The following is a 12722-nucleotide window of genomic DNA, read 5'->3' as shown; positions in this document are numbered from 1 at the left end:
GGCTGTTTATTTGCGGCACGGCAAGGAGGACACACAGCAGACACGGAGAGACACCGACACACACAGGAGCCTGATGCCGCATCCTCGGCGATTAAAACTGCTCTGACAGCAATTCGCACAACCTCTGGGAGACGGTCTCTTTACTTGTGCGCAGCGTGAGGCGGTACATCTGCAACAGAACACGGCAGGTCAGCGGGCGCGCTCGGCAGAGGGCTCGGGGCGGCAGACGGCCACCCGAGCTCGTGTGCCCAGCCCTTCCCCGGAGCACCCCCGTCTCGCGGACTGAGGCCAACAGAGCAAGCGCGACGGCAACAAGCGCCAGCGTGCGCGTGGAGCAGCCGGCCTCTCCGTGGGCCGCGGTGCGTGCGACACCGGGCAGCCGCCCTGGAGAGCGACGGGGCAGCTTCTCGCCAAGTTACCCGCGCACAGACCCTGCGAGCCTGCCCTCCCGCCTAGGCAGCCCCCAGGCGGAGTGAAAACACGTATGTGCACAGAGGCACAGAGCAGCTCTCCTCAAAACGGCCCCACACCGGCACAGCCCGGGTGTCCGTCAGGAGGACCAGGTCAGCCGACCGGGGCACATCCGGCACAGGAGGGCCACGCGGCCACCGCTGCTGGAGCTCGGGGCCAGGTCAGCCCGACGGCAGGCCCCGCGGCGGCGGTCGCTAAGGGAGGTCAGGGCCCTCCCTGGGGCGACAGAGACGCCACACGTGTCAGCGTAGCAGGGGCGGCCACACGGGCGTGCAGCTCTACTGCGACTCACTCCTACACTTGAGGCCTACAGATCTCGCCGTGCACGCGTTCTGCCACAAGGACGGCACAGTTTACGCGGACTTAGCGATTCCCCGGAGAAGCCTGACCTGGGCTTGCAGATTTGGCTCCAAACGCAGCAAGCATCCAATCTGGGTGGTTTTGGTGTGGATGATGCCGGCCCCCACAAAATTTGCAGGATTCGGATCAACTTCTTCAAGGAGCGCAGAACCAAACCCAATGATCTGCGCAACAGAGACAGGAGCGGGGGCAGCGGACCGGGCACCACAAGAGGCACAGCAGCCCGACCGGCCTCCCTGAAGAGCCCGAGGCAGTGTCCCCACCCTGGGAGCGCCCACAAGCAGGCCTTACCTTAGCTTTGGTGATTTCTGTGTCCATCGGATGCTTTGCTTTGAAAATGTTCTGCACTTCCTGTTGGGGACTAGTGAGGTAGAAACAAGGGTCACCACACTGAGCCAGGTCAGAGTTGGGGGGCCCTGCCCCTGCGCCCACCCACTCACTTGCTCAGCTGCTTCCAACGCTGAAAGAAATCCTGAGAAGCCATTTCTGTGGGCTGGAAAAATTTGTTGAGAGTGATAGGCAGCTTCACGGACACATTCTGAAAAGTCCCCCCATACCTATGGGCAACACAGAGAGACGTGGTGAGCAAAGTGAATGGACAGCCGAAAAAATCTGAAACTCAACTAGAGAATCAAATTCCTAGTTTGCTGATCGATGGGGCACAGGGAGGGCCTGTGGATGGGAGCTGTCGACAGCGTGGGGGTCGAGTGTTCTGGAAGGGGGGCACTGAGCCACAGAGAGGCCTGGGCTGTCTCAGTGTGCAGACCGACGAGCCGGGCGATCACCGGCTTCTGTGCACACGTCCGGGGGCGGGAGGGGGCTGGTGCTCTGGCCAGGCCCCGCTGGGCTCATGAGACCAGGACAGGGACGGACCTTGGGCACGAATTCCCACCATCTCGTCACTTCTCCCCCAGAGCCCATTTCCTACAACTCCAAGTTGGCTTAAGTTGTGTACGGTTTTTCCTTCTTCCACGAGAAGAGACTAAAGAAAGCGGTTGTCTACAGAAGGAAACAAACGTTTGCGTGTCGGTTTCCGTAAATTCTACAAAGCACACGGTCTTCGGTTCTCGGTGTTTCTGATTTGAAAACCCCCAAAACTTTAACCTTACAAACACCTGCAGGGAACCGGGTTTTCACACACATGCCATCACGCTCACTGAAAAAGGATAGCAGTGAACCGAGCAGCAGCACAACACGCGGTTTTTAAAAAAGACTCACGATGGCGTGTGTGCTTGGAGAAGGGACTAGACAGCGATGCACCCCTGGGCGGCCCCCTGCAGCTGATGTCCGGAGCAGCAAGCACGAAGAGGCACCCAGACCCAGCTGGCCCCGACGCCGCAGCGTGGGCCCCTCAGAACCGTAGGTCACAGCGGCCTCGAGTTTCCGCGTGCACGCGGGTGCCGGCATCTACCGGGGTTGCCCACTCGGCCCTCAGGATGCCCTCTGAAGGAAGGACGCTGAGGCTCAGCGAGGACCAAGGGCCCCCAGGGACGAAGCTGTGCCCAGGCATGGTGTGCGTGATGCCAGCCCCCCCCCCCCCCCCAGCTCCAGGCAGGAGCTGGCTGCTGGCTCAGCCCACAGGCCCACAGGTCCTCACCGGAACTGGATGTTGAGGACGGGCGCCTCCGTGAAGTCAGACACGCACTCTATGTTGACGACCTGCTGCACCTGCGCGCCACCGTCCACGGTCGGGTCCACAGGCTTGGTCTGCAAGCTCAGATGTGCAGGTGTCAAGGAGGCCATGCCAACATTGGGGAAACGTGCCTGAGCCGAGCAAGCTCTGAAACCTTCTCAAAGGGGGTCCGTAAGAGTCCGAGTTCACGCTCCCGATCTCGAAAGAAACCCTTAGTGCAGTCAATCCTACATACACGGGTTTTTAGTTCCTTCAGCATCTGTTTCCAGTTTATCCCAAAATAAAAACAGACCTGGCCTGTGGTAGGTAGGTGGCTGCTTCGCATGCCTCTTGCACAGGAAGCAGCGTCCTTCTCGGTCAAGCTGGGGCATTCTCAACCCTCGCTCTGTTCGGTCGGCCTATCCCTGGAGCAAAGATACTTGGCTACAAAGCTGGCCCTAGCGGGGAGAGTTCTAACCACGTTTCTGGTACTCGTGAGGGACGAGGCTCCGGCGTGAAGAGGGCTGCTGGGAAGAAGCACAGCTCGCCCCGGGGGGGCGCGGCAGGGGCCCCGGGCGGTCACAGGCCCCGGTCACCCTGTTCTCAGCGGCTGCTCTCTCAGGGAGACTCCCAGAGAAGGAAACCAGAGCTCAGAGGGACTTAAAAATAATGTGACAGGAGAGCTAAATAAGGAAAAACAAAAGTGACTCCAAGGAACCAAATGACCCGGGAGCAGACGCCCGACTGTCAGTTTTCCACGCGTGACCACGAGCTCCCTATACACACAAGGGCCACTTGGAGGCGCTACAGCAGCTGGGGAGCATCCCGCGTCTGATAAAGAACGACTTCCTCAGAGCCCTCCTCTAAATCCCAAATGGCCATGTGCTGGGGTGTGAGACACACGAGACCAAGGATATTCATCTGAAGGTCGTCTGAACAGATCAGTGTTGGAGTGAAATTTAAGAACTGCGTGGAGGTCTTATTTCCATAGAATATAAACATCCGACCTAGAAGGGAGAAAACAATTTCTTTCACACACATCCTGAATGTTGACCGTGAAAAACAGCAGAGTCACTGCTGTCAGATCAGTTCCAGAGACTCGCCGCAGGCGGACATGGGGTCGCGGCTTCCCCTACTGGGGTAACTCCTGCTCTCCATCTAAGGGGGAGCGTGCCTTTGTTGGGACCCTGCCCAGCCTGGGACCTGGGACGGAGGCCTTGGCCGCCACCTCCGGGGAGGCCAGGCCAGACCTGCGTCCCCGACAGCGATGCCCCCTTGCCCCCACCACAGCAGCTCATGAGCCGTGTGCTGCAGACGAGGAGGATGCTCCGATGTGATCAGTTACTTAACATCGCAACAGAAACGCGTACACAAATGTTTCTAAACATGTTTATACCCTCTGAACTCGAGTGGAAAATGGACTTCAAATGCCCTGGAGGGGAACAAACTGTCCAGCACCACCCCTCCCGCAGCTGACATCGCCACCACTCGGTGTGGGGACTGTCAGGGTCTGGAGCGCAGCACCTTCACCAGAGCGAGAAGGACGCCTCAGCCCCTGCTTTCAGCACAGAGCTCCCAGGAGGTTTCTGGTAATCCTCACGATGGCCCTAAACACCCCTAGAGGGCAGGCGTCCCAGTTGTCCCATTTCCCATACTGGCACTCGCTCTTACGGAGAAAACGGGGTCCTCACGAGGCTCAGAGACGGTGCCCAAGAGGGAGGCGGGCAGTTGTCAGTCCACAAGAGCCCCCCAGCAGCGCCCCAACGGTCAGCAGACATAGTTTTCTTTGGGGGGGGGGGCGCCGAGGGGCAGACTTACGAGCTTTTTTAAAAAAACTGTGATAAAATACACAAACGTAGAAAGTACTGTCTTCACCAACTCTAAGCACACAGCTCAGGGGCACTAAGCACATTCACACTGTTGTGTGGCCGTCCCCACCCTCGGTCTCGAGAACTTTCCATCTTCCCAAAAGGCAACTCTGTCCCTTTGAAACACTGACCCCCAGGCCAGGCGCCCACCATCCACTCTGTCTCGGTAATCTGGAGACCCCAGGGGCCTCGTGTGAGTGGATCACACGTGAGCATCACGTCCCCTGGGTCCACCCACGTGGTGGCAGGTGTCAGAACATCCCTCCTCGTCAGGCTGAGTGACCGTCCAGAGAGCGGACAGACCACCTCTATCTGTTCGGCTCTCGGTTCTTTGGGGAAATAGGAACTGGGGGTCACGCGCTCGTTCCAGTTCCAATGTTTGGAGGAACCACCACGCTGTCCTCCGCGGCAGCTGCACCGCTCACGTTCCCGCCGACAGGGCCGAGGGTCCGTCCGCCGCATCCTCGGCACATGTGCGGTCCCTGCTGTTTCGACAGCCGCCATCCTGATGGGCGTGGGGCGGCACCTTACTTCTGATCGGCACTTCCCTGATTATTAGTGATGTGGTCATCTTTCCAGGTGCTGGTCGGTCAGGTGTCTGTCTTCTTTGGAGAAATGCCTGTTCAAGTCCTCTGCCCATTTTTTAATGGGGTTGTTCTTCTGCTGTTAAATTCAAATTCTGTATATATTCTATCCTGGAGACTAAACCCTTATCAGATGTACAATTTACAAATATTTTCTGCCCATATCATCTGAGTGAGGAGTTTTTTTTTGTTAAATAATTAAACACATACCTAAATTCTGCCGAAATTCAGACTTCAATCCAATTTGAAGCAACTGGTTTTCAAACAACACACCATTATTTTTACAGACAAACCTAGAGAAAAGGGACAGCATGTGAGTCACTCCAAGGCACCCAATGAAAATATAAAGATTTTTTTTGAAGAAGGGTTTAACAAACAAAAAGGCCAGAAAAAACCTCTATGGGACACGAGATAAAGGAAAAGTAGGAAAATACTCAAGGGAACACCAGTGAAAGCGCCCTCCAGAGACAGAACCGGCGCACCAGAGGCATGACCGCACAGGAGGGGGCAGGTCGGTGTTCTGCCCGTGAACATGCTGGTCCACAACAGCCGGCTTCTCCACGACTCCCTCAGGTGCCCCAGGGCGCAGCACACACTCCCAGGCCAGCCGGACCCCAGGCTGTCCCATCTGACGCAGGGTGCTGGCCACAACTCGGGGGGTGACTCCTAGCACCGCAGCCCACGCACGAAGGACTCACGATCCAGAGCGGGCAGTGGGGCGGCGCAGGGCCACGTGGAGCCCTCTGGGGCATCCAGGGGACCAAGAGACAGACGCCCCATGGCAGCAGCCCCCACGGCCCAAAATCTCCAAGTCCCACCGTGCTGCCGGCCTGGCAAAGCTCAGAGTCAGCACTCCCTGCCCCCCTCCTGCTTCGCACAAAGGGCCAGCGGGCACCCTGCAGATGACGTTCGGTGCTGCTCACGTGTGCACACGACCCCTGGCGTCCAGCATGGTCTCAGCACAGGCAGCAGGAGGCGCAGCTCCTTCAGAGACGGTCGGGCCTGGTCCTCCCTCCATACCTGCTCCACGGAGCCGTGCTCCCCTGGGACCCCAAGGCTGCCCTTCGCCTCATCCGGCACTCCCCATCTCAACACCACGGGCTCTCTCTCCAGCTCAAGCCCCACACGAAGCCTCACGAGGTCAGATGCAGTCCATTCCGTATGCACAACCTTCTGCACACGCTCGCCCAGAACTGAGCCCAAGGGGACAGAAAGAAGTGACCGGGCAGCAGAGCCCCTCACATCCCTGCCCCTGCAGACCCGAGGAGGGGGCAGCCCATAGTGCCCCACCCTCAGATCCAAGGCCCTGTAGCGCACATAGCACTGCTGGTTTGGGCTGAACCACTTTAATCTGACATTTGCCAAGGAGATGGCAAGGGCACTGACTGATGGCCCACTAGGTGACAGTCAAGGGAAAGGGTCACCCCAACCAAAACCTGACCCTGTGGGATTATAGGTTTATAACAAGCACCTGTGACAGCCTCGGGAGAATGCAAACCTTCCCCCACCGCCAGCGGTGCTGGTCCCAAAGCACCCTTCACTTGCACCTACACCCAGCCCACAGCAGACCCCTCACCACCCCTCTGAGGCCACAGCACGGCCCAGACAGCCAGAACCACACACACACACACACACACACCACCACCACCACCACCACCACCACCACCACCACCACCACACCCCCCCCGGGCTGGGGGCCTGGAAGCGGGCAAGCTGCCGAGCAAATGGCTCCAAGGGTTCCCACCGTAGACACCTGCCCCCCAGGCCTCCCACCTCGTCGTGCACACGAGGAAGCCCGTGGCCCAGGCACCACGTGCACCTGCACACATAGCAAGGACCAAGAACGCTGCGGAAAGCCCCTGCCCCAGGCCACCACCCAGACCAGCATGCCCAGCTTCGAGCAGGCACTGTCCCAGGGACGCACGCCGCTCCAGCACCAAGGGCCTCGCAGCCTGGGGTCTGCAGTGCTTTTCAATCTCCAACGCGGCACTTCTGGAAGCCACCGACGGCAACGCGCACCCGTCCAAACCCACCTCTCCTCATCATCTTCGACGAGCAGCAGGAAGTTAAGAATTCGCACGCAGCACGGACACCAAGACACGGGGAAACTGCACAAGCGCACGAGTCCCGCTGCTGTCGTCAGACTCAGGAGAACGAGGGGCCGCTCAGTAAAGGTGCTCCTCTCCGGCCGGCGTGCCCCCGCACCCAGGCCGAGCCCTCCCACACCCCCTGCGGGACTTGAGACCGGCAGGGACTCGAGGGACAGAGAGCCAACAGGGGAAAGGTATGGAACCGCACAGCTAACGGAGCAGGAAGAGAAACCTGCTGAGCAGAGCAGCAGCGGGGGGTGCAGGGGCCCGTCCGGGGCTCGTGGGCAGCGGGGGCTACGCACAGCCAGGCACGTGGCGCCTCCAGGAAGGTGAGACAGGAAGCCAGAAAGACCACATTGGCTGCGGGGGGCAGTGCGCGCCTCGGGACACAGGAAGGCTGGGACTGAGGGCGCGACCGAGAGTGTGTGTTAACAAGAAAGCAGAGGTCGGGCGCCCGCAAGGCACACACAAAGAGGGACCGACGTCGGGGCCAGAAGGGGCGCGACCGCACGGCAGGGTGCGGAGCCAGAGGGGCACAGTCGCAGGCGGGTGAGAGGCCAGCATGCGCCTCAGAAACGCGGACGGCCAGTGCCTGAAGCTCTTCCTTTCCACCCGATCTTCCTGGTGACAGTGAGCTACCCGTGAGAACTGACGACCTGCGGAGCTGTGGGGGTGGTTCTGGAGCAACCCCACCCAGCAGGCCGGAGCCCTGAGCTCTTCCAGGGCGGACCTGGGCAGTAAGGACCAGCTTATGCGGACCGTGGGCCCCGGGCGGTCAGAGCAGGAAAGAGTCCCTGTGTCGAGAACACGGGAGACCAACTACCTGGCAAAGTTGTCTTCGGAGCCGGGAGCCAGTGGCGCGACCGCAGAGGGTGAGTCTGAGAATACATCCACGAGCAGCCCGCCGGAGGACGGTGGGGGGCCCGCAGGCGCAGGGGGCGCGGCCCCCAGACCCAAGAGGTCTGCCGATGGAGAAGGCGTGGACTGGAAAACAGGGAGGGAGAGGGTGAGCGGGGAACCTCCAGGCACGCCACGGCCTAGCAAGCGCGAGTGCCCGCGCTTCCCCTCCAGGGATCGCGGCCAGGCTGCGCGGGGCAAGGGCCCGGCACGTGAGGGGAGACTGCAACCCCAGAGCCAAGTCTGAAGATCAGTCACCATCTCACACAACTGCAAAGACAGCCAACCTTTTTCCGTGACGATCATCTGAATGGGGAAAAAAAGTTCTGAAAACACTTTTGCCATAAAAGAGATCAAAAAGAAACGAGACCACGCACGTTACTGTCGACGTTCCAGAGTGAGACTGAGTTTGAAGAGACAAAGAAGTGGGCAAGCTACTTTGGGTGCATTCTTGGTTTAGCCACGTGTTAGGCCTTATGGAGTTACAGAGAACAAATAGACGAAAAGCCTACGGACCATTTTTTCTTTAAATGATTACTTTTTGATCCGAGGCAAAAGAAAAAGCCACCGAGGGCCACGCACAACACAAACCACTCACCCAAGCTGACACTCACACTTTGACCCCGCACCCCTATAAACACGTGGGGCTCTGCTTACGACCAGGGGCCACGTCGCCGCAAGAACCAGGGATGAGCCGCTCTGCCTTGAGGACTCGTCTTGAGTGACCTTTGAATGTCCCACTGAGCATTCGTGAAGGTTAAAATCAGTTTATCCGAGACTGCACCCGGCGCCATTTTACATTACTGCACTCACTCTGGTCGGGCTTAACCCACGTCCATCTTTCCAGAACACAACTACCCTGAAGGGACAGCCGAGGGAGGCCAAGTACTCTCCTCCTGCCCCCCACCCCTGCCCCCCGGCGTGTGGGCGTGCCCACTCTGGGCACTGGCCAGGCACACCTCGGGGCCAGGCCTCTGACGGCCACCTGCTTCCAGTGTGGCCGTGCTGAGCAGTTACACATGAAAATCAACGTTAGTATAAATAACTGCCCGTTTCTCTTTCAGCTTAAGTTAAAGAATTTCTAAAAAATTACATCACAGGTATGTCATATCACATACGAATTCTATTCCAAGATAAAAGAGGCATTACAAAACGTGTGCTCTGCGTGACAGCCCCTCCTTCCCAGCCCTGCCGAGGCTCCCCTCAGGAAGCGGAGAGTCTGGGAGAGGAGGAGCCTGAGGGACGGGGACCCCAGAGGAGCTGTCAGAGGAGGTATCAGGAGCCAGCAGCATCTGGACGTGGCCTCTCAAGGTGGTTCCTGCCCCTCACTGCACCTGCAGCGGCATTCCTGGGAGCACAGCTACTCACATGACACTGTTTTTTACTGACACTGTTGCCATAGGAGTCTGCCCACCTGAGGAGGGTCAGGAGCAGAACTCAGGTGGCTTTGAACCTGGCTCTGAATTATGCAAGGAAGGTATCTGTCATAGCTGACAAACTACAGCCTGCATGGGAGTTATGGGGACTGTGTCGCCTCTGCCATCTATTGGAAGATCTTTACCACTGGTTCCCGAATAACGATTCACACGCTTCTGACAATGGGCAAATCTTTTGTCCAATGAAGTCAAATATGTGCCCTGAAAGTTACAACGGACAAAAGCAAGGCTGTTCTGCTGGGAAGACCCACCTGGACAGCCACTCCCTGCCCAGGTCCCACATCGAGCTCTGCCCCAAGGCAGGCGTGCAGAGACCCACTGCCCCTTGGCTGCCTCCTCCCTCCCCCAGGAGGCCCGGTGAGGCCTGAATAGAGGGCTCACGGCAGGCCCAGGATCCTCGGCTTGAGGGCCAGACACACGGTCAAAGGGACACACAAGTAGACCAGGGGACAGGCCACAGACCCCATCAAGGAGCACAACGGCTCGGGCATAATCACGCCCTTGACAAGCCAGCCCCCAAGGCCTCGGTCTGTCTGCACACAGGCGCATGTCACCTCTGACACTCCTCTTCACAAAGGCCACCTGATATCGTTAAGAGGCATTATTCACACCCCTGGGCCAAGACCCCAGAGACGACACAAAGCTCTCCAGGCCTCCTCCCAGAACGGACAAGCAGAAAGCCCACAGTCCTGGGGAGCTGGTCATGGCGCCCAGCTGGCGGTCGCGGGGCAGGGCTGGCGTGTGCATTCCCACGAAGCTGTTGCTCGAGCCAGGGAGAGAAAAGAAACAAATACAACTCTCAAACTGACACCTCCCCCAGACGCACATCAAAAGACAGGTCTTCACTTATACGTGAATGCCCTCACCACGTCACACAGAAAAGGGAAACCGGCCCTAACCCAAGTCACTGCTGAAAATCTCTAAGAACAGCATAAGGTGTGAGGTGGGTCCGCTCTACACCAACAAAGAGCGGCCGGATGGCCTCCTACGCAAGGCAGTCCCACAGAAGAAGCGAGCGCTCACATCGTCTGAACCACTCAGGACAGAGAGGAGATGGGAGGGGACTCTAGGCCCGAGACGGCAGTCTGAAGACCAGTCTGGAAGATGAGGCCCAGGCGCCTGGGGGGGGGAGCACCTTCTGAGGTCAGAGGTGAAGGAGAGGCGAGGGCTTGGCTGGGTCCCACCACTGCGCTCTCGGCACACACCTCACACCTAACAACACGTTCTCCCCAGGGGGCAAATGCTCTGCTGGTGCCGAATCTCGGGGACCCGGCGACCCAGGAGCTTATGCGGGCGTCGCCACCAGAAAGGGACCCACCGCGGCGCTGGCCGGGGCAGGCTCGGGGCCCCCGTTGACAGCGGCGCTCCTCTCCCGCTTGGCCTCCTCCAGACCCGTGGCTGTGTCCGGGCCCTTCTTCTTCTTGAGCTTGGCCAGAATGGAGGACTGGCGCTCCGGAAACGGCGGCATCTCCTCCAGGACGGTCGCCTGGAGGAAGAAGCCCGGAGTCACGGCGGCGGAAAGCCCCGCAGCTTCCGGCCCCAGGGCGAGGGACGGTGCGGCAGGGGTTCTCCGAGCCACCGGGGCCTACCAGGATGTCGGTGCTGGCCACCGTGCTGAGCCGCAGGTACTCCACGGCCCGCTGCTGCAGCTCGACGTCGGCGTTCTTCAGCTGGCTGTCACTGCGCAGCACGTCCTGAATGGTGGTCTTCACCTCCGGGAACAGGTTCACGAACTTGATGTAGGTGGACAAGAGCAGCGCCCTGGTGGGGACGCTGCACAGGTGGAACTTGGAGTGCAGCAGGTGGAACTGGATCAGGGGGCTGTGGGGCACAGACGGGGCGGGAGCGCGTCGCCCATGTCCCCCCGCTCCTGCGCCCACGCACCTCGCCCACGGGCGCGAGCCAGGAGTGGCTCTGGGGAGCGGCCCCTACGCTAGACCAGAACCGCTCCCGCGCAGGACAGGGCGCGCAGGCAGGCGTGCGCCTCCCGTCCCACACAAGAGCACGCTTCCCTGTGGCCGTGGGAGCCACGTGACCACGCATCTATCGTCAACAGGAGTCCTGACCTTTGTACGGCTTGAACGAGAATACAAACACACGAATCCGGAGCGGAAGTGCTCTTGCCCTGCTGTCCCAACAAGCAGGTGAGCACACCTGTCAACCTCCCCTGGGCCGCCGGCACCACGGCGCGGTGCTCACCCGGCTCCCACGGGGTCTCTCACCTGGATCTGGGGTCCCCAGCTATCAAGTTTCCAAACTCTCCCAGGATGTAGCCTCCCACTTTGACCAGGTTCTCGTGGCACGCCGGAGCCTGAAGAGCCTGTGAAACCGTGAGCACCGTGAGCCTGATTCACAGGAGCACGCGGCACAGGCAGAAGAGCCGGGAGGCGTCTGACGACAGGGCGAAGTCGCTAGGAGGTGGCGAGGCGCCAGGCCCACGCGGGGTTCAGGCCGCCCTCCCGCACGGCCTATTTTTCACGCTAGTGCGAGCTTCCACCAGAGCTGCCCCGAGACCCTCCGGCTTTAGGATCTGCCCCTTCCCTGCCTTCCCGCCACTTCAGCGGGTAGGTCAGCAGCAGGGAAGCGCCAAAGGCAGAGATGCGGCCAACGCCAGCCCTGGAACAACAGCCACGCGCTACTCAGGCCCCAGGCGGGGGCAGGCGCACACCAGCATCCTCCAGGGGCACGCGCCCCTCACCAACGGAGACCCTGCACGCGCAGGAGATAAGGCTCAAGCAGAGGTGGTGTCCACAGCATAGGAGCCGGGACCTCCCAGAACGGTGGGCAGGAGACGCAGGGAGGCCGGCAACGCCCGCCAGAACCCCACGCCTTATCCCGAGGGCGCGTCTGGGCCGTACCTCAAACACCGTCTTGGCAGCGTAGCCCTGCACGTCGTCGCGGTTGATGACAATCTGAATGACGCGGTACCACACCTCTTCGCTCACGTAGTCGCCGGCGATCCGGATCAGGTTCAGGATGGTGTCCACGTACCACGTGTAGTCCACGGCGTACTTCTCCGCCAAGATGGCAACTTTCAGCACCTGCAGGGTGCGGACGCTCAGGGCAGCCGCTCTGGGCCCCACAGCCGCCAGCGCCGCGTCAACTCGAGGGCCTCGGAAGGACCTGAACGCGTGTGCCAAAGCTCGGGTGTGCAAGAAGCTTCCACCACATTCTCAAGGGAGCCCAGAAAGTTGAGATTTGCAGATTTCACTGGGGAAAGCCAAACCGCCCTCCAGGAATAGACCGGGAGAGACACGGTCCAGCCGGGTCATGGCGACCCTGCACCGCCACGGACCAGAGCCTGGGCAGCCCTTCCCAGCAAGCCCGCCTTCAGGGCGGCAGGGCTCTCTGGGTTCTCCTGCTCTGGCCAGCCTCCCTCAACTCTGCACGGGGGACCCCACCCA

The 12722-nt window shown here is 60.0% G+C and overlaps 1 protein-coding gene across 1 annotated transcript in view; it reads right to left on the bottom strand.

Moving 5' to 3' along the window:
* AP2A2 (adaptor related protein complex 2 subunit alpha 2) overlaps positions 1-12722 on the bottom strand; it is a 32870-nt gene continuing 20148 nt past the window's right edge. The window contains exons 10-21 of the mRNA XM_030333870.1: positions 12177-12359; positions 11541-11638; positions 10908-11139; positions 10637-10804; positions 7809-7969; positions 5106-5188; positions 3361-3450; positions 2429-2552; positions 1272-1388; positions 1123-1192; positions 861-995; positions 1-169 (exon numbers count right to left, since the gene is read on the bottom strand). Of these exons, the coding sequence (XP_030189730.1) occupies positions 92-169; positions 861-995; positions 1123-1192; positions 1272-1388; positions 2429-2552; positions 3361-3450; positions 5106-5188; positions 7809-7969; positions 10637-10804; positions 10908-11139; positions 11541-11638; positions 12177-12359 (1539 nt within the window). The 3' untranslated portion in view covers positions 1-91. The remainder of the gene's footprint in view (positions 170-860; positions 996-1122; positions 1193-1271; positions 1389-2428; positions 2553-3360; positions 3451-5105; positions 5189-7808; positions 7970-10636; positions 10805-10907; positions 11140-11540; positions 11639-12176; positions 12360-12722) is intronic.

This window comes from Lynx canadensis, chromosome D1 (assembly GCF_007474595.2).
Source record: "Lynx canadensis isolate LIC74 chromosome D1, mLynCan4.pri.v2, whole genome shotgun sequence".
NCBI classification, from domain to species: Eukaryota; Metazoa; Chordata; class Mammalia; order Carnivora; family Felidae; genus Lynx; species Lynx canadensis.
The sequence above is the reverse complement of the archived record's forward strand: the minus strand, read 5'-3'. Positions and strand labels throughout refer to the sequence as shown.